At 38.6% G+C, this 26,299-nt stretch overlaps 1 protein-coding gene across 1 annotated transcript in view; it reads right to left on the reverse strand.

Moving 5' to 3' along the window:
* The window catches only part of ENKD1 (enkurin domain containing 1), a 126,276-nt gene that overhangs the window by 67,446 nt on the left and 32,531 nt on the right, over positions 1-26,299 (reverse strand). Inside the window, exon 5 of the mRNA XM_053698476.1 lies at positions 19,616-19,756. Within this exon, the coding sequence (XP_053554451.1) occupies positions 19,616-19,756 (141 nt within the window). The remainder of the gene's footprint in view (positions 1-19,615; positions 19,757-26,299) is intronic.

The following is a 26,299-nucleotide window of genomic DNA, read 5'->3' on the forward strand; positions in this document are numbered from 1 at the left end:
CGACTGCCAAGTGGAAAAAAATAGTGCCCAAAACATTTTTTCACCCAGTACCTCAGAAAATTAAACGATTTTACATGCCAGCAAAAAACGTTTAACATTAATAAATTGAGTGTTATTAAAAAGCCTGTTGCTAGTCCCTGCAAATTAGGCTAAAGTTTTATGCATACAGTATAATTCCAGTGAAGTGCCATTCCCCAGAATACTGAAGTGTAAAATATACATACATGACAGCCTGATACCAGTTGCTGCTACTGCATTTAAGGCTGAGTTTACATTATATCGGTATGGCAGAATTTTCTCATCAATTCCATTGTCAGAAAATAATAAGCTGCTACATACCTCTTTGCAGATTAATCTGCCCGCTGTCCCCTGATCTGAAGTTTACCTCTCCTCAGATGGCCGAGAAACAGCAATATGATCTTAACTACTCCGGCTAAAATCATAGAAAAACTCAGGTAGATTCTTCTTCAAATTCTACCAGAGAAGGAATAACACACTCCGGTGCTACTATAAAATAACAAACTTTTGATTGAAGGTATGAAACTAAGTATAATCACCACAGTCCTCTCACACATCCTATCTATTCGTTGGGTGCAAGAGAATGACTGGTAATGGCAGTTAGGGGAGGAGCTATATAGCAGCTCTGCTGGGTGAATCCTCTTGCACTTCCTGTTGGGGAGGAGTTAATATCCCATAAGTAATGGATGATCCGTGGACTGGATACACTTAACAAGAGAAATAAGATAAGGAGAATCATATTGCAATGCTGAAAACTCAGATACTCTTTGAGCAGAATAAATAGCAACCAGAAATAAAACTTCCCAAGATAATAACCTAATATCTATGGAATGCATAGGTTCAAATGGAACCCCAGGAAGAACTCTAAGAACTAAATTAAAACTCCAAGGGTCCATACACAGGCCTGATTCTAGTCAGGGCCTGTCAAAAAGATTGTACATCTGGAACATCCGCCAGACGCTTGTGTAACAAAATAGACAAAGCAGAAATCTGTCCCTTTAAGGAACTTGCTGACAACCCCGTCTCCAATCCGTCTTGGAGGAAAGTCAAAATCTTAGGAATCCTAACCCTACTCCACGAGTAGCCCTTGGATTCACACCAATAAAGATATTTACGCCATATCTTATGGTAAATTTTCCTAGTAACAATCTATGACCGAATACGAAAAACCCCGCTTGGATAAAGCAAGCGTTCAATCTCCAAGCAGTCAACTTTAGAGAAACCAGATTCGAGTGATGGAAGGGACCCTGAATGAGAAGATCCGTCCTCAATGGAAGTTGCCACGGTGGCAGAGATGACACTCCACCAGATCGGCATACTAAATCCTGCGATGCCACGCAGGAGCAATGAGGATCACTGATGCCCCCTCCTGTTGGATTTGAGCAATCACCCGGGGAAGTAAAGCAACAGGGGGGGAATACATATGCTAGACTGAAAGACCAAGGAACTGCCAAAGCATCTATCAACTCGGCCTGGGGTCCCTGGACCTGGACTCGTGTCTCGCAAGCTTGACATCCTAAGAATCAGTTTAGAAAATATTTCCGGAAGAAGCTCCCACTCTTCCGGATGAAAGGACTGCTTACGCAGAAAATCCGCTTCCCAGTCTTCCACCCCTGGGATGTGGATCGCCGACAAATAGCAAGAACGGGTCTCCGCTCACTGAAATATCTTGGCTACCTCAGTCAACGCTAAGGAAATCCTTGTTCCTCCCTGATGATCGACGTAAGCCTCTGTCGTTACGTTATCCGATTGGAATCTGATGAAGTGGACCGAGGCCAACTGAGGCCAGACCAGAAGCGTAGAGAAAAACGCCCTCAGCTCTAGACTGTTGATGGTAAGGAGAGACTCTGCTTGAATCCAGACTCCCTGAGCCCTTAAAGAGCCCCAGACTGCTCCCCATCCCAAAAGGCAGGCATCCGCTGTCACAATCACCCATGAAGGTCTGCGAAAGCGTGTCCCCCGGCATAGACGATCCAGAGACAAACACCACAGAAGAGAGACCCTCGTCTTGATTTAGGGTTATTCAAAGAGATACATCTGTATAATCACCATTCCACTGCCTGAGCATGCTCAGATACAGAGGCCTGAGGTGAAACCGAGCAAACGGAATGATGTCCATTGCCGTTACCATCAATCCAATTACCTCCATGCACTGAGCCACTGACGGCCGAAGATTGAACTGAAGAGCTCGACATGTAATTAGGATCTTTAACCCGCTGACCTCTGTCAGAAATTTTTTTATTGATAGAAAGTCAATTTGAATTCCCAAAGAGGGTACCCTTGTCTGTGAAATGAAACAACTCTTTTCCAAATTTGCCTTCCACCCGTAAGTTGTCAGGAAGGATAACACAACGTCAGTATGGAATAGAGCTAGTTGATAAGAGGACGCCTGGATTAGAATATCGTCCAGATAAGGCGCCACCGCAATGCCCCGCGGTTGAAGAACCGCCAGCAAAGACCCCAGAACCCTTGTGAAAATTCTGAGTGTCGTGGACAGACCGAAAGGAAGAGCCACAAACAGAAAGGATTCGACCAGAAAGACAAACCTCAAGAACTTGTGGCAAATTCTATGGATAGGAATATGAATTATATGCATCCTTTAAATCCACTGTCGCCATAAGTTGACCCTCCGGATCAAAAGAAGAATGGTACGAATAGTCTCCATCTTGCGATGGAACTATGAGAAACTTGTTTAGACTCTGAAGGTCTAATATAGGTCTGAAGGTTCCCTCCTCTTATCTTGGGAACCACAAACCGATTTGAATAAAAAAAACTGCTCCTGTTCCAGTACTGGAACGGGAACAATTACTCCCAGGGAGGAGAGGTCTCTGACACAATACAAGAACGCCTCTCCTATTAACTGAACTGCAGACAATCCTAAAAAATAGAAACCTGCCTCTGGGAGAAAAGCTCCTCTAACTCTGACTTGTTTCCCTGGGACACTAATTTCTACTGCCCAGGGACCCTGAACATCTCGAACCCAAGCCTGAGCGAAGACGGATATTGCCCTCTACAAGACCCGGTCTCGGATCGGAACATGTCCTCCACACCGTGTCTGTTTCAACAGCAGACCATTATTTAATATGTTGTAAATTCTTTTAATCCAAAGAGAATTACTTTTGTCAAGCCAAAACCCAACAAGGTCTTCCCCTTGCAAGGAATTGCTAAAAAGCTTAGACTTAAAGCCTACATCTGTAGAGCCAGGCTCTAACCATAAGGTTCGGTGAGCTGGAACAGAGAAACCTGAAACATATATTTTCAGATTGAAAAAACTGAAGGGAAAAAATAAGAAATAAAGGAATTAGCCAACTCAAAAGCTTTAATGATTCTTTATCCAGGGAAGATTCTGATTTAGTAATATCAGAAAATACGCCGTTGCACTAGTGACGGTAATCAAAAAACACAGCTGGGCGCCATTATAAGCCCTGATGTATGATCTTTTTCAAGTTCTTAACCATAGGACCTTTGAATGTGAAAACATCCTTCTGATGAAAGGGAATGTGGTTCTTCCATTTCTAAATCAGTTACTGGACTCCCTAATTAACACCCATAGTGTCGGAGTCGCCCAGAATAGCTAAAACCTCCAAAGAAACAAATGAAGGTAAACAAGCTAACAGAGAAAGGCCACCGCAGGATCAAACAAAGAAATTATTCTATCTGAGCCTGAGAATCATTATCAGAAAATCTCGAAGTATCTTCCTCCACGTAAACAGGGAAGAAACAGTTATGTATGGCAACTACTAAATCAATCATCCTGATTGAAATTAATTCCCCTATAAAAGTTTTCTACCCACGTAGGAAAACTATGAGACATGAAATGTTAGAGGAAGCGCAGGACACTGTATGTTGCCATAATTTTTGTGGGACACTAAAGGAGAAATTTGTGGCATAGATTGACTATAGACAACAATCCCTAGTAGTAGAAGGTTCAGAAAAGAAACACTTTTTTTTTTTTTTAATTTTAAATTTAACACAAACGTTACTGTGCTTTAGAATTAAAAAAGTAACTCAGTTTTGTGTGGGCTTATTCCATCCTAGGACATAAAAGATGGATCAAACAAAGAAACAGTGAAAATCCTTTAATAAAAGATTAACAGATAAAACTGTTACTGTCTCTTTAAATGAAAAATCAACTAAGTTTTAGAGAGATTGTTTCAATCCACAACCCAAAGGATGGATTAAACAAAGAATAAATTAAATTATGACAAATAAGATGAACAGACAAAAACGTTACTGTCACTTTAATTTTCAAACAGAAACCTTTTATTCTTGAGTGTAGCAGTGCTTTAGACTAAGACCCAAAACACATAGACACCGGCAGAAACCTCAGAGAGACATTGCTGAGGTGCCCTCCAGATATTTCTGCACTCTTAAAAATGTCATGTACCTAATGACATGACCGATATCAACAGAATGAAAACGTATCCGGAGCGCAGCTGTAGCGCTCTCCGCCACCTAGAATAGACACAGATGATAATCCAACCTGGAATCAGTCCTATCTCAAAAACTGCTCCATGAGTAACTTAACAGAAGAACAGTTGCGGACTAAGCCGGCCTCAAGTTCCGCCCTTCGTAGGCGTGACCTTACCATCTTCGAGACTGCATAGATATTAGTATGAAATATGCAGCTGAAAGAAAAGGCGCAAAATGAAACCCCGCCCTTCGTGGGCGTAACAATACATGCTCTCCCGGTCGCCATCATGATGATAGTCTACCGGGAGATGTAACTGAAAACCTTCTTGAGTCTGGGGCAAAAAATAAAAAGCGTATAACATATATGTATCTTATAGCTTATACCACAAAAATATCTAGATAATATACCAAAGGTTTAATCCTTTACTTTTTATAGGACATAACCCTCACGGCATTCCAGCCCGCGGTAAGTGTACCCAAAGCCACTCTCCTTAGCCCCAGTGCCTGCAATAAAACATGTCAGAAAATCCTCCTGATTCTTACATAGGAGAGATATGTCCCAACACTCAGAGCAATACGTCACAGTAGAAGCCCTTATCAATATTATAGCCCCTATTTGTGACTCTCTCTCACCGTATTCGTGACTCTCTCCCACCGCAACACCATAATTTGAATGTTAGCTGAAAGATAAGTGGTACATAGTAATGAGGGGAGCCCTAACAATAAATTAAATTACCCCACTATGAAATAGGTAATCTATAAATCTGTTTCTGAGGAAATAAATGTCCCAGAAAAATAAAGAGCTGCACATACATCTATGCTGAGCGACAGCATGACCGGTCCCACAGGATCAAGAGGTCTTCTCCCTCCTGCAGTTCTGTGGAGACATACAGGGTCTTAGTTAATATCTGCTAAAACCATCATCTGAAGGACAGCACTTAGGATGGGAGGCGCAGTGAGAATGTAATCCCACCAGTTCCCATTGCTTTAAAGCCACCTGTAGCTCTACTCTAGAGGCTGACAAGGAATACGGCTACACCCTATAATAAAATAGCACTAACTGGTACCATTTTAAAAATAATAAACTCTTGATTGAAGAATCTAAACTAACACCTCACTTTACCTCTTCCTATCACTAACACAGGCAAAGAGAATGACTGGATTGGGAGGGAAGAGCTATATATACAGCTCTGCTGTGGTGCTCTTTGCCTCCTCCTGCTGACCAGGATGAAATCCGTGGACTCATCGTATCTTTAAAAAGAAATTTCTTTTATAGCTTGCTTGGTATAGAAATACATAATTGATTCATAATCTACTTTCTACATAAATATATTCAATGTGTATATAAAGCTTAACTGATCAGAACTAAGGATTAAAGGGACACTAAACCCAGAAAAAAAGTCATCTTAAATTTAAATATCGATATATTTTCTATATTTTTGTAATTTGCATTGCGTTTATAATATTTACCCTTTCTTAGCAATCCGATTGCGAAAATACAAGGTTTTCCAAACCCACCGATGGCGATTCATTACCATCATCCAATTCTGAACGATAACCCAGGTTATGAAAATGGCGTCGGTTTGATGATATGCGCATGCGCAATATACCGTTCACGTCATTCTTGACGTAACTCACAGCAAACCAGCAGTGTTGATATCAGACAGAGCTGCTGAATAGAGCAGGTAAGTGTGGATCGCTGCAAGAATCTCCCTAGTAATAACGAGCATTAATTCTATATGTATAGAAAAACGGACAAAATTATCAATGAAACCCATATTAATTTTATTTAACTGTATGCTCAATACACTGAATAGAGCAGGTAAGTGAGGATTGCTGCGAGAATCTCCCTAACAATAACGAGCATTAATTCTATATGTGTATAAAAACGGACAAACTTATGAATAAAACACATATTCATTTTATTTCACTTTATGCTGAATTTGATGAATAGAGTTTGTAAGAGCAGAGCATATGCTTATTTACAATACCACTGTATGGGTAAGTGTGGTATCATGGATCAGATATGCACATGCGCGGGTCAACGGATCGTAATGCGCATGCGCCGGGTGACGACATTGTCACTTAATGATATGCACAAAATTGCAATACGATTGGAAATTGAAGTTTGGTGTGCACGGCCCATATTAGAGGGTTGGCTGTAATGATGTCATCTTAGAAAAATACATTTTAATTTTATAGTGTTCAGAAAGATCGTTGGACTGTAAAAGTAGGTAAGTGATGAAATATACACGTTAGTGATTTGAAATTGATGGTCAGGTTATGGACAAAAAACTTAAGTTTTGGAATCCTTTAAATATACATTTTTTTATAAAAATATGGTTACATAGGGGGCGGAGTCGGTAGCGGTTAAGATGGCCGCATAAACTCCAAGCTTCGTGTAAGCTGCGATAATAAAGAGGCATTAATGCCATAAACTCTGTCTTGATGCTTATAAAATTGCACATCCTGATAGCCCAGAGCTGGTGCTACACTCGGCGGTAGTGCCGACACCTCCAAAATGCATCTGCCAAGTGAGACGTCAGACAAGCTGAGAAGCCATCACAAAGGCGCAATAACGGCCTGCACAGAGGAGAAGCAAGCGACATCTCCACCACATCACACGGCATAAGTGCGCAGAATATCAGGGGCATCACACCAGCTGCATAGGTGAGAGACTCTCCGGGACAGTGTTCCACAGAGGCAAAGAAGTGCGTGCAGCACATCGTCGATGCCCCACTTGACAGAGGGGAATATTTGCTCCATAACGCAAGGCATACAAGAGCACTGCATCCTTTGGTACCAGAGTGGTGATATTAAAGTTAAACCCATTACAGGGGGCACATTAAGCCAGAAAGCAGCCTATAACTTTCTGAGGGTCGGGGCTCCGCTCAGATAGTGGATTAGTGGCAAGTATTATAAAGTAATATTCAGGCACCAAAAGAGAACTGCTGGGGAGTTAAGGAGGGATCATTTTTACACACGAGAGCGCCGACAGAATCATCACAAAACCTCCAGGTCAATGCAGTCACCCCACTTCCAGAAATTGTTCAAGTTTCTTCTGCAGCTCTGTCTGCACTACCATCAAAACAAGATATTGCAGATATAGTTCGGCCATGTATTCGAGAGGAGTTGCTGGATCTAAAACAAGATGTTGATGCTCTTGGATTCAGAGTCGAAGCCTTGGAAGATGGAAATGATACCATGAAAGAAGAATTTGAAGGTTTGCAAACACAAGTCAACAACTATACCTCTACCATCAAGTCTCTCCATACTAAAATAGAAAACTTAGAAAATAGAAGTAGGAGGAAAAAATCTTCGGATCAGAGGCATTCCAGAATCGGTCCTACCTACCTACCCGCTTTGTTTAATCACCTTAAAGGGAACAACTCAAAAGAAGAGATTCCATGGGATAGGGCACATAGGGCCCTGAGAGCCCCTGACTCTGCGCCACCCAGGGATATCATCATTAAATTTAAAAATTATAGAGATAAGGAAGAAATCCTTAACCTCTCACAGAAAAATCAACCGATTAGATTCAGGGGTACAGTGATCCAATTTTTTTGCAGATCTCTCACAAAGAACTCTGCAAAAATGCAATGAGTTTTCCCCACTTACTCAACTCCTACGTAATAAAACGTATCCCATACAGATGGGAATTCCCAACTCATCTATTAGTGATCCACGAAGAGAGGCAGACAATATGTAAAGATGTAATGGATGCTCTGAAATTCTGTGAAATATTGAACTTGGATCCCCCAGACATACCCACACCATCAATGCCAGATTCCCCTGGCAGCTCACAGCAACGTACCCATCACACATGGTTCTTGACACCTGCTAAGCAGATGAGGAGAGCCTCACCCATACAAGACACAGCAGAGGAGCCCCAGAGGCCATCAAAATCTAAACCACCTAGACCCCCACGCTGATTCAAGTTTATGACTCAAGTACCACCATATTTGGAACTGTGAATCCTAGTAAGAAACTATGTGGACATTTTAAAACACACATGGCTGCAGGATCCCGTCCCGATTCACATTACCGTTAGTAAGACTGCACTGTCAATTAACCTGTGACTCAAAAAAAACAAAAACACATATGTTACTGGTACCTGGACCTTTACGCTGAGTGTAGACTAACCTTATTTTGAGAATTTAGAATTAACATAAATGTAGTTCTAATGTTATGTATACAATCTTATCAACAGGAAAGTGTATTGACCCCTAATTTGTCGCACAAAAAAAGTTATTTTCTTATCTATCTGTAAGCTTACATGAACTCCCTCCCCATTGTTGTTTTTGTTTTCAGTTCGAGAGGCGAGATCATCAACCATATTAATAGTTCTTATGTTTCACTTCATCTGCCTTTCCTGGCTGGAAAAGCCAGGCTCTGAATGTTTTTGTTATTGTTACTGTGGATTATATTATGTTCTACAGATACTGTGCAGGGCTCAGTTAGCGTATCCTTATTTAGAATGTCTATGTAACACACGTCAGGAATATGAGACACATATGCTTACAATCATCATACTTCTAATGTTAACTTGATGGCTTCCAAAACAATCTTCCCCATTACTATTTTGACTCAAAACATTAAGGGGTTTCTCTCTCCATGTAAAAGATCCAAAGCATTGTCAGATATATATATATATATATATATATATATATATATATATATATATATATATATATATATATATATATATATATATATATATATATATATATATATATATATATATATATATATATATATATATATATATATATATATATATATATATAAGAAAAATGCTGACATTCTCTTCCTTCAAGAGAAATCTCTTCTCAAATACCAAAATATTTTGGTAAACATTACACACATCATTTCCATAACGCTGTGGAGTTAGTATTCTGCTCCGTAAAAATATCCCTTTTATAGTTTCACAAATAACGAAAGACAATGAAGGGCGATTTTTGGAAATTACTGGTCTCATGTATGACAGACCAATCACATTGATCAATGTCTATGATCCTAATGTTCATCATTTGCCCTTTTTTAAATCAATGCTTAGGAAATCATTAGACATTTCTAAAAGGTCCAGTTTTTCTTAGGGGTGATTTTAATTTTCTGTTTCAACCCTCTTTAGACACCTCTAACCCACAGCCTACATCCCAAAACGTACATCATCATATTTATGGAAAGAACTTCGGGACCTCAACCTTTACGACAAATGGCGATTCTTCTACTAAGGATTATACTTTTTATTCCCATCCCTCCCGATCTTACAGCAGAATAGATTATATTTTGACCAATCAAGAAGGGCTCTCCATAATCATCAAGTCCTCCATAGTGCCTACATCATGGTCTGATCACTCGGCAGTAACGGTGCAAATTGCATGGCCCAATACTCCTACTAGGCCTTATCAGTGGAGGTTGGATGAATCATTATTATCACACCAACCTTTTGTTGAATGTCTCTCTAAAGCATTAGTGGAATATTTTCAATTTAATACTGACTCAGTAAATAATCCTTGTGTTGTCTGGGAAGCACACAATTGTACGATAAGAGGTGAATTCATTAAATATAAGGCCCAACTCCAAAAAACCTCTAGACAACAATATTCTAAGTTAACTTCAGAATTAGCACAACTTGAGTTTGTGCATAAAAAAGATCCTAAGAACCTTAGTATCCTATCTTGCCACAGAATATAAGAATACATCCCTAAAACTAAGACCGAAATTTTATCACAAGGGTAACAAAGCGGGGAAAATGTTAGCTAGAACCCTAAAACGAGCAAAATTAAAATAATTAATTCACGAACTTAAGACTAATCAGAACACTACAGTCCAAACAACCCCTGAAATATTGGATCAATTTCACAAATACTATTCAAAACTATATAATATACATAATAATCCTTCAGGCCAGGTCTTAGATGATGGGGATTCTTTCCAAACATATCTAGACTCGTGTAATCTCCCCACACTCTCATAGGAGCATTGTGAATTATTGGAAACTCCAATAACAGCAACTGAAATCAACTCTGCAATAAAAGATCTGACACCTGGGAAAAGTCCAGGTCCAGATGGATTTTCTGCTAAGCATTACCAGATATTTGCCTCTATCCTTACACCTTTCCAACATACTTTTTATAATAACACTTCATACGCTAACCCTTTCCCGCCCTCAATGGTTGAAGCGCATATAGTAGTTCTGCCCAAACCAGGTAAACCACCAGATGCCCCACCAAGCTTTCGCCCCATTTCATTATTGAACTTAGATGCTAAGATCTTTGCAAAAATTATGGCAGGCCGACTGAATAGGCTACTCCCCCAATTAGTACACTATAATCAAGTAGGTTTCACACCCTTCAGAGAGGCAAGGAACAACACTATAACAATCATTAATTTGATGGAATATGCAGCAAAATCTAGCATTCCTACAATCTTTGCGACCATGGACGCGGAGAAAGCTTTTGATAGGTTAAATTGGGATTTTCTAAAGCAGATTCTAGTTAAATTTGGGTTCCCAGACTCTTTCATATTAAAAATAAAACTAAATGATTCGCTCTCTCCCTCTTTTACTATCTATAATGGGACGAGACAGGGATGCCCTCTTTCCCCGCTCCTGTTTGCTTTGGCCATGGAAGCATTAGCGGCTAGAATAAGGAATAACCAAAACCTAAGAGGTATCACTATACGTGAGAAAGAATACAAAATCTACCTATAAACAGACGATATTTTTATGACTATTACTAACCCGCTGATTTCTCTAGAGGAACTGCATGAAGAATTCCAAATATATAGCAAATTTTAGTTTTAGAATCAATGACTCAAAATCAGAATTCATGGGCATAGGAATCCCTGAATCCACTATTAATCACATAACAACGACATACTCAAATTTAAAAAACCTCATTAAAATATTTGGGAATACAAATCACCAGTGATCCTCAACAGCTATTCAATGCAAATTATATACCTTTGCTGAAAAATATACAGCAAGAGCTACATTCCTGGCGCAATAAAACATTATCATGGATGGGCAGACAACATGCATTAAAAATGACCATTACCAACAATTTTGTATATATTTCAAACAATCCCAATTGAACTGCCTAAAACCTTCCTTTTTAAACTTCAACATATACTGAATACTTATCTTTGGAACAACAAACATCCCATAATCGCCAAGTCAACTATTTATAGACCTAAACTTAAGGGAGGGTTAGGTATGCCAAACCTTCAATAGTACCATACGGCAGGAACTCTAGTCCGCGTCAGACTGGTGCAAACACACCGATCACAAGGAATGGATACAAATAGATCACAATCTAGCACAAAATGCACATCTAGGGACATGCTGCTGGATTCCTCATATTCATAGATCGTTACATCCCTTAACAAGCACAATAACCAGAAAAACAATTAAAATATGGGACACATGCAATTATAATTGTTCCACGCTTGCCTCTGTACCTTCACCCCTGACACCTCTAAAACACAATCTAGAATTTCAGGCATCTCTCCCTAGTCCTTATATAAAAATGTTGAACCATGCCGTTCTGTTTTGGAAAACAAGGTCCTTAAATCTAAAAAAGGCCTACAAGAAAAGCACGGAAATTACTTTGCCCCATGGTTTAAATACTTTCAAGTACACCATTACATCACCTCACACAATAAACACACCCAATTTTATAGGCCTTTAACACCATTTGAATCAATGTGTAACTCAACTTCATATACGAAAATAAATACCTGTTACACTATGCAAGCGTATCTCTTGGGGGCGCTAGAAGAAATATATAATTTTTAAAAAATATAATTTTTATAAATATAATTTTTATAAATATAATTTTTTTTAAAAAGGCCAACCTAGGCCTAATATAAATATAGATGTATTACAACAATCTGTAGGATAATACTGAAGTATAGTAAAAACAATAAACACTATAAAAATAATATAAAATGATCAGATAATAATGTATAAAGACAAAATAATAATGACAATTACAGAAAAAAATTAGACATGGACTCTCATCAAATGTGATGAGATCAATATAAACAGAAAATGCAGATTAAAACAATATATAATAAATAAATAAATAGTATTAAGTCTCTAATAAGTTCTTATCTGTATATGATATTGATGCTCAGACAGTCCCAAGATTAGGAGGGCACTTCAGAGGTTTATTAGTCCTCCTGGGTAGCACATATATAAAATTCTCCCTTAGATCCAGAAGTCAGCTCCTTGTCACAAAACCAGTCTGGGTAAATACTCTCTCTGTGCAAAGAAAATCACAAAGACAAGGGCGCCTCCTCGTGTGATACAGTTTGGACAAATGTAAAAAAAGGTGAATACAGATTTTATACTCACAAGTAAAGCAGCACTCTGTTGTGCTTATAGAGGCAGACTGGGAGTTCACAGTGTCCCAGTTCACTGACCAAGGCAGTGCAACAAATCACTCCAGGGTAGATTTCAATCAAGCTCAGGCTCTCAGCGAAGAGTTAAAATACCATAGTTTAATGGTGCAATAAAATACAATATAAAATGTCACAAATGTGACCGTAACAATGGATAAACAAGCAACTAGTTTCTCAGATCTCTGTCTGTTTCCTCAGGCTTTTTGTCTTTGTGATTTTCTTTGCACAGAGAAACATATACGAAAAGCTCACTTTCCCTTATATACAAGATATTAATTGAATATCATTCTAGTAAGCTACCGACCTATACAACAAAATAGTCGGATGAACTCCAAAAACAAATGACCCCCAAAGAATGGTCAAAAGTCTTTGAGAATATGAATGGGCATATCACCTCTATTGCACAACTAGAGACTAATTTAAAATTGTTATGCAGATGGTATTACACCCCTGTCAGATTAGCTACTATTTTTAAACATAGGGATACCGCTTGCTGGAGAACATGTGGTTATATGGGGCGATTACCGACATATATGGTGGACCTGTCCAAGCATTACTCACTACTGGCAAGATATTCAATAAGCAATTGAACATACTCTAAATATAAAATTACCATTAGATCCCACGACATACCTACTGAGCAATCTCCCAAAGATTAAATAGACAGTCAAGTAAAAAAAAAAAAAGTTCACGATTCAAATAGGGCATGTGATTTTAAACAACTTTCCAATTTACTTTTATCACCAATTTTGCTTTGTTCTCTTGGTATTCTTAGTTGAAAGCTAAACCTAGGAGGTTCATATGCCGATTTCTTAGACCTTGAAGGCCGCCTCTAATTTGAAAGCATTTTGACGGTTTTTCACCACTAGAGGGAGTTAGTTCATGTGTTTCACATAGATAACATTGAGCTCACGCACGTGAATCGACCAAGGAGTGAGCACTGATTGGCTAAAATGCAAGTCTGTCAAATTAACTGAAATAAGGGGGCAGTCCAGAGGCTTAAATAAAGGGTAATTACAGAGGTAAAAAGTGTATTTTTATAACTGTGTTGGTTATGTAAAACTGGGGAATGGGTAATAAAGGGATTACGCGTTTCGGCTTAGATAGCCGTAGTCATAGCCTATAGTGCTGTGACTTGCTCCATTATTTAAAACGGCAAGAGTAATCTGATTGGGCATTTAAGAACATAGCTGAATATACAGCCTTACGCCTGCTAAGTGTTGAACATTTCCATTGTTTAGTAAATGCCATTATAAATTAGGGGAATAGAATGAACTGAACTAACTAGACAGGTACGTTGTAATACTAAGCCTGTCTCTAACTATTACAGCAAAATAATGCAAGACTGACATATTTAAAGTTAATTTTATAGGCAAGCATAAGGGTCATACATACGTAGCAACAATTGTCTCTGTAAGTGACACAAATCCCAAGTGCTTTTTTATGCACTGGAAATACACCTTATGTTGAATTGTTTTTATTGAAGTTTTACATATAACAAAACAAATAAAATTAAATAATATAGAATAAAATAAAATAAAATACATGTGTCAATCATTTTTCTTCATAATGTTCATATTTTACAGTATATAACCTCGGCATAAATAAAATCTATCCATAGTTTACAGTTCAGTGAAAACAGGGTATTTATATGCTCTATACCATCCTTACGTTTGTCCTCATCAAGGGCCCCGGCTCTTTTTTTTTAAATTGTAGGGTCTGGAGCATGAGTATTATTCTGGGTGGTTTTTCTTTTTGACTCATGGTACATTATAAAAGGTTCCCATCTAGTGAGGAATCTTTCAGTATCGTTAAGGGTTTCGGCTGCTGCACTTGCCATGTTGTAATGATACTCTAATTTGTTATAGATAAAGGATACATCAGGTGGAGTGGATTTCCAGAATTGGGCTATGCTGATTTTAACTACCGTGCAAACCATCATGACTAGTTTAAGGTGGGTCTTTGGAATTCCTGGGATTGGGAAATGAAGCAGGGCTTGCTCTATCGTTAATGTTATTTGTTTTTGGAAGATTGCACTTAAAAGTCGTGAGGTGTAGTCCCAGGTTTCCTTAATTTGCTCACATTCCCACCACATGTGGATATATGTGCCTCTTTCCCCGCACCCTCTATAACAAAGCTGTGATAGTGATCCCCCTGTTTCGTGTGTCCTTGTGGGATGGAGGTACCATCTGAATGCAATTTTTATGAGGAAATACACCTTATAACTCTCATTAATACTACAAGAATTTTGTGAATGATACCAAAAATGTATATATAAGCCAAGAAGTTTTTATGAGAAACTATTTGAATCTTACTTGGCAGCTAATGCTCAAAAAAACCTCTCTTGTCAAGATCTTGTGAACATTTAGTGAATATTCCAAGAATAATCAAAAAATATTCAGATTTGGAGTAAGTACAATAAAGGCAGGGAATACCTTTTATTCTGAATCTGTTATGCCCAATAGTTGATAATGTCAAAACAGGAATTTAGGCCCTTGGGTAATCTTGTCTCTAACTGGAAAATCCAAAATATTTCCCTCTTGGCTAAGATATGGTCCAAGTTTCCCCCTCCCAGGGGCAGCACCACTTTTTTAATGGCACACCATCTGAAGGTGTTTAGATTGCCATTGTGTTTACCAGAAAAATGCTGCACCAGAGGGGTGGAGGCTTTACCAATATTGATGGTGGATAAATAAATGTTCCCTAATTCTGGATCTCATGTCCCTAGAGGTTAAACCCACGTACTGCAATTTGCATTGTGTGCAAGTAAATAAATAGATCACATAATTGGATGTGCAATTGAGACAGGACTGTATGTCATAACACTTGCAATTAGAAGAGGAGATGAAATTCTTGGTGATGTGAACAAACTCGCAGGGTCTGCAGCGACTACTCCCACACCTATACATTCCAACATGTGTCAGCCATGAACTGGCTATTTTGGGAGTGTACCCCTCAATTGTGTCGGTGACAAAATGCTACCCAGAGTTTTACTTTTTTTGTATGAGCATCTGATGCCTTTCTCTACAACGTTGACCAACCGGTCGTCCGCTGCCAAGAGGGAAAAATGTTTCTTGATGATAGTACATACTTGTGCACTGAATTGAGTAACAAAATATGTCTCCTCAAAATCCTTTTTTTGGTTTTGCCTTATTCTCAATCAGTAATTCTTCTCTCGGGATGGAATCGTCCACTTTCTTGGCACGCTTAAAGTCGAGGTTTGGATATTTCCTCTCCCTCAATCTACCACTTAATTTGCTAGCTTCTATCTCAAATTCTCTGTCATAAGAGCAATTTCTCCTCATTCTTGAAAACTGTCCTTTGGCTATAGCAAAGCTAATTTGCTTTGGATGACTGCTACGCCCATGTAATAAAGTGTTAGCCGTTATGGGTTTGCGATACACACCCGTTTCAACCCTCTCACCTCTATTGCCAGTGAGTGTTAAATCTAGAAAGTTGATTTTGTTGGAATCAATCTCGAATGTAAACCGCAAACCCATATCGTTCTCATGGAGATAATCAATGAAATTCGATATCTCTCCTAGATCTCCTGTCCAAATGAACAGGAGATCGTCAAATCTCCTATACAGTTTGATATTGCTCTTAAAGGGGTTTCCATCTCCAAAAATGCGGCACAGCTCCCACCAGCCAAGATATAAATTGGCATACAAAGGTGCAAACTTGGCACACATGGCTGTGCCGCACTTATGGAGATAGTAAACCCCATCAAACTTGAAAAAAAATGTGAGTTAACAGGAATGAGACTACTCCTAACAATATAGGCTTGGAATTCTGATGAATAATCAGTACACCTACTCAAAAAGAAAGTTACCGCCTGCACGCCCTTATCATGGGGTATGGATGAGTACAGTGCTACAGCGTCCACTGTGAGCCAGGAACTGCATTCATCCCACTCCACTGTTTGTACGATATTAATGACATGTGTGGTACCTTTTAGATACGCCGGTAGTGCTGTTACCAGGGGTTGCAAAATCAAGTTCACCCATTGTGAGAGTTGCTCTAATAAAGAGCTGATCCCACTCACAATGGGTCTTCCCTGCACATTATGCAAGGTCTTGTGAACTTTTGGAAGATGGTGGAACCAGGGCATCCTAGGATGTTTAACATCCAGATAATCGGCAGTCTGTCTAAAAATCCCTTGTCCCGACCATCATCCAAAATCTGTCTCATTTGCTCCCTATATTCATTTGTAGGGTTCCTTCTTAGTGTCATATAGTCATTAGTATTTTGACGTTGGCGTAATGCTTCCGTCACATACTTTTCCTTATCCATGACTACTACTGCACCCCCCTTGTCTGCAGTTCGTATCACCAACTTGTCATTGTCCTGTAATGTAATTAAAGCTTTCCTCTGATTGCTGGTCAAATTTTGAATGGGTTTGTCCCTGTTCCTCGCTAATTCAACTAAATTTGCTTCTACCCTGTGTTGGAAGGTTTCTAGAACCGTTCCCCTACTATGTATCAGGTAGAAATTAGATCTGTTTTTGAACGTGGTACCTCTATTAGAACTACCTGCCATATGTCTGGATTCATGTTCCAGTGTTTGTAGGGAAATCAAATCACAGATCTCAACAAAATCATGAATTTTATTCTCATCACAAATTGGTTGTGTAACACTTATATCTACTGATTGTGTGTTTTCACAAAAATGTTTTTTAAGGGTTAGATTCCGGATAAGCCAGTTCACATCCAAAAGTGTCTGTAACACATTAAAAGTGGGAGAAAATCCCAGGCCAAAACTAAGGACACTAAACTGGTCCGAAGTTACATTTTCTGAGGATAGGTTAATGAAATTGTGTGTTATTTGTATTTCATTTGTGGGCGGGGACCCCTGAGTTGGTATCGCGCTTGGGCAGTTTATTCCTGCTGTATTATGTCCCCTGTACTTTGGGCCTGTGGAAAAACCTGTTCAAAGTCTGTAGTTGGGGTCTCATATGTCTTATCAGATATTTTATTCTGTGTCACTTGATAGTGCATTCCCTGTCCAGTGTTGTGGTTCTCTTTGGGTCTCACCACCCTTTCATCTGATTTAGTGGTATTAGCATTTTTAAGTATTCCTATGCTAGGATTGGGAATTGCAGAAGCTGAGGATTTGTTACTTTCATCGGATGAGTATTCTGTCTCACTCTCTGAGAATGACACATTTTTATTATTATTCTGATTACCTATGCGCCTGCGATTTCCCCTCCTTTGATTACCATAAAACTGGCTGCGTCTAAATTCCCCTCTCTTTTTTCGGTACCAAATATAAACCGAATTGGTCTGATAGTCTGACGTGACCCTTAGAAATTTTGTGTTTGTGTTTTCCATAACTATACTTTTACCCAATTATGTTCTTAAATGGCCAATCAGATTACTCTTGCTGTTTTAAATATTGGAGCAAGGCACAGCACTATAGGCTATGACTACGGCTATCTAAGCCGAAAGGCGTAAAACCAGTGCTGCACCTGCTCAGTAGAACGTTTGGGTGCTTCCCTGACTTATTTTAAACATATCGAAATAAAGTTGGATTTTATTTTACGGTTGAGGAGTGGATCGTTCTTTTTTCTCCTACTTCTCCATTTCCCAGAAGATCCACAACACTCAAGACTGCAGACAGTGGTTTTTGCCAGCCCCAGTTGTCCCCCATACAGCTTCAGAAACGGACGATGACGTCATCGGAGCGCCCGCAACACAGCGGATGACACCCGGCATTGTAACACGCCATTGGGATGGGTGATGTGAGGAGTTGGAAGCAAGCCTTCGTACGGGCCGCACAGATAGCAGGAGACCTTCACATCCAGAAGCGTGAGTTAAATGCATTTGGGCGAAAGCACAGGGATTGTACATACAAATATATATATACTACGGTGTTGCTTCTCTAACAGCCAGTGGGGACTAAACTGGAGAGTTTTACTTGAACTTTGTAACTAATGGTGAATGTATTGGGATAAACTTAATCACAAATTATTAACTACATAAATATATAACACGTTTGGAGGTTACTGCAGAGAAAATAATAAATAATATTGTAACCTAGGTTATATCTAACATAAGGAAACAATATACTAAGTATCACTCAAATTAAAAACTTTTAAAACCAAATCATTAATAAAATTGTTTCTCTATCAGGGAATTCCCAAAGCCAGAATTTATATTAATGTTCCTTATGTCCAATCCAAAATAGGAATTAAAGTTAAAAAAACACAAAATAGTAGCAAAAATTATGGATCCATAGTTCAAATTGAATCTTGTCCATTGCAGTATGTATCCAAACACCCGTGTTCAACACACCTTAAGCATATAGAAGTCTGCCATTTATAGTGTATCAATCCACAAACACTTTAGTTTTAAACGAATATCGTTATTGCTTAGTTTCACTTCATGAAAGTTATTTCCTATCATTCCTATCAAATTTCGCCCACAGAGCCTTCTCGTCCCTACATTCAGGATAATTGCAGAGAACCTTCAACTGGACAGTCCAGCTCAGTGTGAGGATCTTTGCAGTTCCTGTTACACAATGTTTACGCTAGCCTCCAATGGACAAACAACTGCAACGCGTTTTAGCACTATGTAAGCCTTTCTCAAGCAATTTTCACTTTCAATAGTTGGATTGTATTAATGTGTAATAGTTATTTTTGGGAGCAGGAGGCAGAAAATCAGAGCAGACTGAGAATCTAAAGACTTAAAAGGTAAATGCAACTGGCAGCATAATGAGAAAAAAAAAAAAAAAAAGGCTTGCATTTTGCCATGCCTTTAATGTTTTGCTTTTTTACCTCTTGCTCTTCTAGGTTAAGTGGAGTTCTTGGCCGTCCAGGTCCTGGTGACTGTGATCTTTTGGGCTGAGTACCAGAACCACAACGAGAGAAGGCCTTCAGAAATTTCACAGATTCTGGGTTGGGAGTGGTGGTACTCTCCTAAGTGCAAAACAACATGAATGAGCTAAACCTCAGAGCAAATCTACATAAAGGTTATTTTAATATCTTTTAGCTAATCTTATCCCTCCTTCACAAAAAAAAGTAACAGTCTTTAGACTCCCATTTGTTATATTTATCATCTTAAAGATTATAAAAATAATGTCATGTAAAAATGTTTAATGTGCTCCGCAGCACAAACAGTTTATAGCTCCATCCTTTAAAATAAAATATATATTTATATATAAATAACAAAATAACAAGAGTATTGCATTGAGCAATGATACTTTTTTATTGGACTAACTATACATTTATAAGTTGACAAGCTTTCGGAAGTGTTTCTTCCTTTTTCAAGTCTGAAGCAATACTGATCAACTCAATGGAATTTACAGATTATATCTTGAAACACAGAATGGCTAAAAAAGGACAGAAAGTGTTACAGAGGTCTGAGTGCAGGGAGAGGAGGGGGAGTCGTAAACATCATGAGGGGGGCTTAGGTGACAGAGGCAGACAGACAGTGTTCAGTGTAGGAGAACAGACAGTGGAAATATATAGTTTTACAAAGAACATATACTGACATGAAGGTATATATCAACATGGAATCAATATGTATAAAGATGTGAAATTATGTATACAGGGGGATAATAAAATAGTCAAAAAAGAAGAAAGGAAAGAAGAAGAAGAAGAATAAAAAAAGGAATAACTGGAAGGAGAGTTCACAATATATCATATTGTGAACTCTCCTTTCAATTATTAATTGTTTTTTTATTCTTCTGCTTTCCTTTCTTCTTTTTTGACTATTTTGTAGTCAGCTTTTTATACACACACACACACACACACACATATATAGATATATACATAAATATATATATATATATATATACATATATATATATATATATATATATATATATATATACATACACACACATATACAGGTGGCCCTCGTTTTACAACGGTTCAATTTACACCGTTTCAGAATAACAACCTTTTTTTTTTTCCAGTCATGTGACTGCTATTGAAAAGCATTGAGAAGCAGCGCATTTCTTAAAAACATTTATGTAAGAACTTACCTGATAAATTCATTTCTTTCATATTAGCAAGAGTCCATGAGCTAGTGACGTATGGGATATACATTCCTACCAGGAGGGGCAAAGTTTCCCAAACCTCAAAATGCCTATAAATACACCTCTCACCACACCCACAATTCAGTTTAACGAATAGCCAAGAAGTGGGGTGATAAGAAAGGAGTGAAAGCATCAAAAATAAGGAATTGGAATAATTGTGCTTTATACAAAAAAATCATAACCACCACAAAAAGGGTGGCTCTCATGGACTCTTGCTAATATGAAAGAAATGAATTTATCAGGTAAGTTCTTACATAAATTATGTTTTCTTTCATGTAATTAGCAAGAGTCGATGAGCTAGTGACGTATGGGATAGCAGATGCCCAAGATGTGGAACTTCCACGCAAGAGTCACTAGAGAGGGAGGGATAAAATAAAGACAGCCAATTCCGCTGAAAAAATAATCCACAACCCAAATCAAAAGTTTTAATACAAATAACGAAAAAAACTGAAATCATAAGCAGAAGAATCAAACTGAAACAGCTGCCTGAAGTACTTTTCTACCAAAAACTGCTTCAGAAGAAGAGAAAACATCAAAATGGTAGAATTTAATAAAAGTATGCAAAGAAGACCAAGTTGCTGCTTTGCAAATCTGATCAACAGAAGCTTCATTCCTAAAAGCCCAGGAAGTAGAAACTGACCTAGTAGAATGAGCCGTAATCCTTTGAGGCGGGGACTTCCCCGACTCCACATAAGCATGATGAATCAAAGACTTTAACCAAGACGCCAAAGAAATGGCAGAAGCTTTCTGACCTTTCCTGGAACCAGAAAAGATAACAAATAGACTAGAAGTTTTTCTAAAATCTTTAGTAGCTTCAACATAATATTTCAAAGCTCTAACTACATCCAAAGAATGTAAAGATCTCTCCTTTGAATTCTTAGGATTAGGGCACAATGAAGGGACAACAATTTCCCTACTAATGTTGTTAGAATTCACAACCTTAGGTAAAAATTAAATGAAGTCCGCAACACCGCCTTATCCTGATGAAAAATCAGAAAAGGAGACTCACAAGAAAGAGCAGATAACTCAGAAACTCTTCTAGCAGAAGAGATGGCCAAAAGGAACAAAACTTTCCAAGAAAGTAATTTAATATCCAGAGAATGCATAGGTTCAAACGGAGGATCCTGTAAAGCCCTCAGAACCAAATTAAGACTCCAAGGAGGAGAGATTGACTTAATGACAGGCTTGATACGAACCAAAGCCTGTACAAAACAATGAATATCAGGAAGATTAGCAATCTTTCTGTGAAAAAGAACAGAAAGAGCAGAGATTTGTCCTTTCAAAGAACTTGCAGATAAACCTTTATCCAAACCATCCTGAAGAAACTGTAAAATTCTAGGAATTCTAAAAGAATGCCAGGAGAATTTATGAGAAGAACACCAAGAAATGCAAGTCCTCCAGACTCGATAATAAATCTTCCTAGACACAGATTTACGAGCCTGTAACATAGTATTAATTACTGAGTCAGAGAAACCCCTATGACTAAGAATCAAGCGTTCAATTTCCATACCTTCAAATTTAATGATTTGAGATCCTGATGGAAAAATGGGCCTTAACGGAAGTGTCCAAGGTTGGCAACTGGCCATCCGAATGAGATCCGCATACCAAAACCTGTGAGGCCATGCTGAGCCATCAGCAGAACAAACGAACGTTCCATAAGAATTTTGGAAATCACTCTTGGAAGAAGAACTAGAGGCGGAAAGATATAGGCAGGATGATAATTCCAAGGAAGCGACAACACGTCCACTGCTTCCGCCTGAGGATCCCTGGATCTGGACAGATACCTGGGAAGTTTCTTGTTTAGATGAGAGGCCATCAGATCTATTTCTGGAAGTCCCCAGATCTGAACAATCTGAAGAAATACCTCTGGGTGAAGAGACCATTCGCCCGGATGTAACGACTGGCGACTGAGATAATCCGCTTCCCAATTGTCTACACCTGAGATGTGAACCACAGAAATTAGACAGGAGCTGGATTCCGCCCATACAAGTATCCGAGATACTTCTTTCATAGCTTGAAGACTGTGAGTCCCACCTTGATGATTGACATACGCTACGGTTGTGACATTGTCCGTCTGAAAACAAATAAACTATTCTCTCTTCAGAAGAAGCCAGAACTGGAGAGCTCTGAAAATCGCACGGAGTTCCAAAATGTTGATTGGTAATCTCGCCTCCTGAGATTCCCAAACCCCCTGCGCTGTCAGAGATCCCCATACAGCTCCCCAACCTGAAAGACTCGCATCTGTTGAGATAACAGTCCAGGTTCGGCAAAAACAAAAGAGGCCCCTTGAATTAAACGATGGTGGTCCAACCACCAAGTCAGAGAAGACCGAACATTGGGATTTAAGGATATTATTTGTGATATCCTTGTATAATCCCTGCACCACTGGTTCAGCATACAGAGCTGAAGAGGTCTCATGTGAAAACGAGCAAAGGGGATCGCGTCCGATGCAGCAGTCATAAGACCTAGAATTTCCATGCAAAAAGCTACCGAAGGGAATGATTGAGACTGAAGGGTTTGACTAGCTGAAACCAACTTCAGACGTCTCTTTTCTGTTAGAGACAAAGTCATGGACACTGGATCTATTTGAAAGCCCAAAAAGGTTACCTTTGTCTGAGGAATCAAAGAACTCTTTGGTAAATTGATCCTCCAACCATGATTTTGAAGAAACAACACAAGTTGATTCGTATGAGATTCTGCAGAATGTAAAGACTGAGCAAGTACCAAGATATCGTCCAAATAAGGAAATACCGCAATACCCTGTTCTCTGATTACAGAGAGAAGGGCACAGAGAACCTTTGAAAAGATCCTTGGAGCTGTTGCTAGGCCAAACGGAAGGGCAACAAACTGGTAATGCTTGTCTAGAAAAGAGAATCTCAGAAACTGATAGTGATCTGGATGAATCGGAATATGAAGATATGCATCCTGTAAATCTATTGTGGACATATAATGCCCTTGCTGAACAAAAGGCAGAATAGTCCTTATAGTCACCATTTTGAATGTTGGTATTCTTACATAACGATTCAATATTTTTAGATCCAGAACTGGTCTGAAGGAATTCTCCTTCTTTGGTACAATGAATAGATTTGAATAAAACCCCAGCCCCCGTTCCAGAACTGGAACTGGTACAATTACCCCAGCCAACTCTAGATCTGAAACACATTTCAGAAATGCATGAGCCTTCACAGAGTTTACTGGAATGTGAGAGAGAAAAAATCTTCTCACAGGAGGTCTTATCTTGAAACCTATTCTGTATCCTTGAGAAACAATGTTCTGAATCCAAAAACTGTGAATCGAATTGATCCAAATATCTTTGAAAAATCGTAACCTGCCCCCTACCAGCTGTGCTGGAATGAGGGCCGCACCTTCATGCGGATTTAGGAGCTGGTTTTGACTTTCTGAAAGGCTTGGATTTATTCCAGACTGGAGAAGGTTTCCAAACGGAAACCGTTCCTTTAGGGGAAGGGTCAGGCTTCTGTTCTTTATTCTGACGAAAGGAACGAAAACGATTAGCAGCCCTGTATTTATCTTTAGATTTTTTGTCCTGAGGCAAAAAGGTTCCTTTCCCCCCAGTAACAGTTGAAATAATAGAATCCAACTGTGAACCAAATAATTTATTACCTTGGAAAGAAAGAGAAAGCAAAGTTGACTTAGAGGTCATATCTGCATTCCAAGATTTAAGCCATAAAGCTCTTCTAGCTAAGATAGCTAAAGACATATACCTGACATCAATTCTAATGATATCAAAAATGGCATCACAAATAAAGTTATTAGCATGTTGAAGAAGTTTAACAATGCTATAAGCATTATGGTCTGACACTTGTTGCGCTAAAGCCTCCAACCAGAAAGTGGAAGCTGCAGCAACATCAGCCAAAGAAATAGCAGGTCTAAGAAGATTACCTGAACATAAATAAGCTCTCCTTAGAAAGGATTCAATCTTCCTGTCTAAAGGATCCTTAAAGGAAGTACTATCCGCCGTAGGAATAGTAGTACGCTTAGCAAGAGTAGAAATAGCCCCATCAACTTTAGGGATTTTATCCCAAAACTCTAATCTATCAGATGGCACAGGGTACAATTTCCTAAACCTTTGAGAAGGAGTAAATGAAGTACCCAGACTATTCCATTCCCTAGAAATTACTTCTGAAATAGCATCAGGAACTGGAAAAACCTTCAGGAATAACTACATGAGGTTTGAAAACCGAATTTAAACGCTTAGTAGATTTAGTATCAAGAGGACTAGACTCCTCCATATCTAATGCAATTAACACTTCTTTAAGTAAAGAACGAATAAACTCCATCTTAAATAAATATGAAGATTTATCAGTGTCAATATCTGAGGCAGAATCTTCTGAGCCAGATAAACAGATAAGTCAGCATGATGACGGTCACTTAAAAATTCATCTGAAATATGAGAAGTTTTAAAAGACCTTTTACGTTTACTGGAAGGAGGAATAACAGACAGAGCCTTCCTAATAGATTTAGAAACAAATTCTTTAACATTAACAGGGACATCCTGAACATTAGATGTTGAAGGAACAACAACAGGTAATGGATTATTACTAATGGAAATACAATCTGCATTAGAAAGTTTATCATGACAGTTATCACAAACAACAGCTGGAGGAACAGTTACCAAAAGTTTACAACAGATGCACTTAACTTTGGTAGAACCAGCATCAGGCAGCGTCTTTCCAGAAGTAGATTCTGATCCAGGGTCATGTTGAGACATCTTGCAATATGTAATAGAAAAAACAACATATAAAGCAAAATTATCAAATTCCTTAAATGACAGTTTCAGGAATGGGAAAAAATGCCAAATGAACAAGCCTCTAGCAACCAGAAGCAATGAAAAATGAGAATGAAATAATGTGAAAAAAAGGTGGAGACAAGAATGACGCCCACATTTTTTGGCGCCAAAAATGACGCCCACATTATTGGCGCCAAGTACAACGCCTATATTTTTTGGCGCCAAGAATGACGCCACATCCTGTGACGCCGGAAAAAACGACGCCCACAATTTTGGCGCAAAAAAACGTCTGCACGTCAAATATGACGCAACTATACGCAAACTTCCGGCGTCAATTAGGGCGCCGGAAATGACAAAATTTTTGCGCCAAAAAAGTCTGCGCCAAGAATGACGCAATAAATTGAAGCAGCCCACAGGGAAAAAAAGTCAATTGAAAAATTTTTTTTAAGGTAAGAAAAAAATATTTCATATGCATTATCCCAAATAATGAAACTGACTGTCTGAAATAAGGAATACTGATTATCCTGAATCAAGGCAAATATAAGTTTAAACACATATATTTAGAACTTTACATATAAAGTGCCATAAAAAATAAGACTTACTTACCCTAAGACACTCATCTACATATAGTAGATAGCCAAACCAGTACTGAAACGAGAATCAGTAGAGGTA

The sequence above is a fragment of the Bombina bombina genome, chromosome 1, assembly GCF_027579735.1.
Source record: "Bombina bombina isolate aBomBom1 chromosome 1, aBomBom1.pri, whole genome shotgun sequence".
In the NCBI taxonomy this organism is placed as follows: domain Eukaryota; kingdom Metazoa; phylum Chordata; class Amphibia; order Anura; family Bombinatoridae; genus Bombina; species Bombina bombina.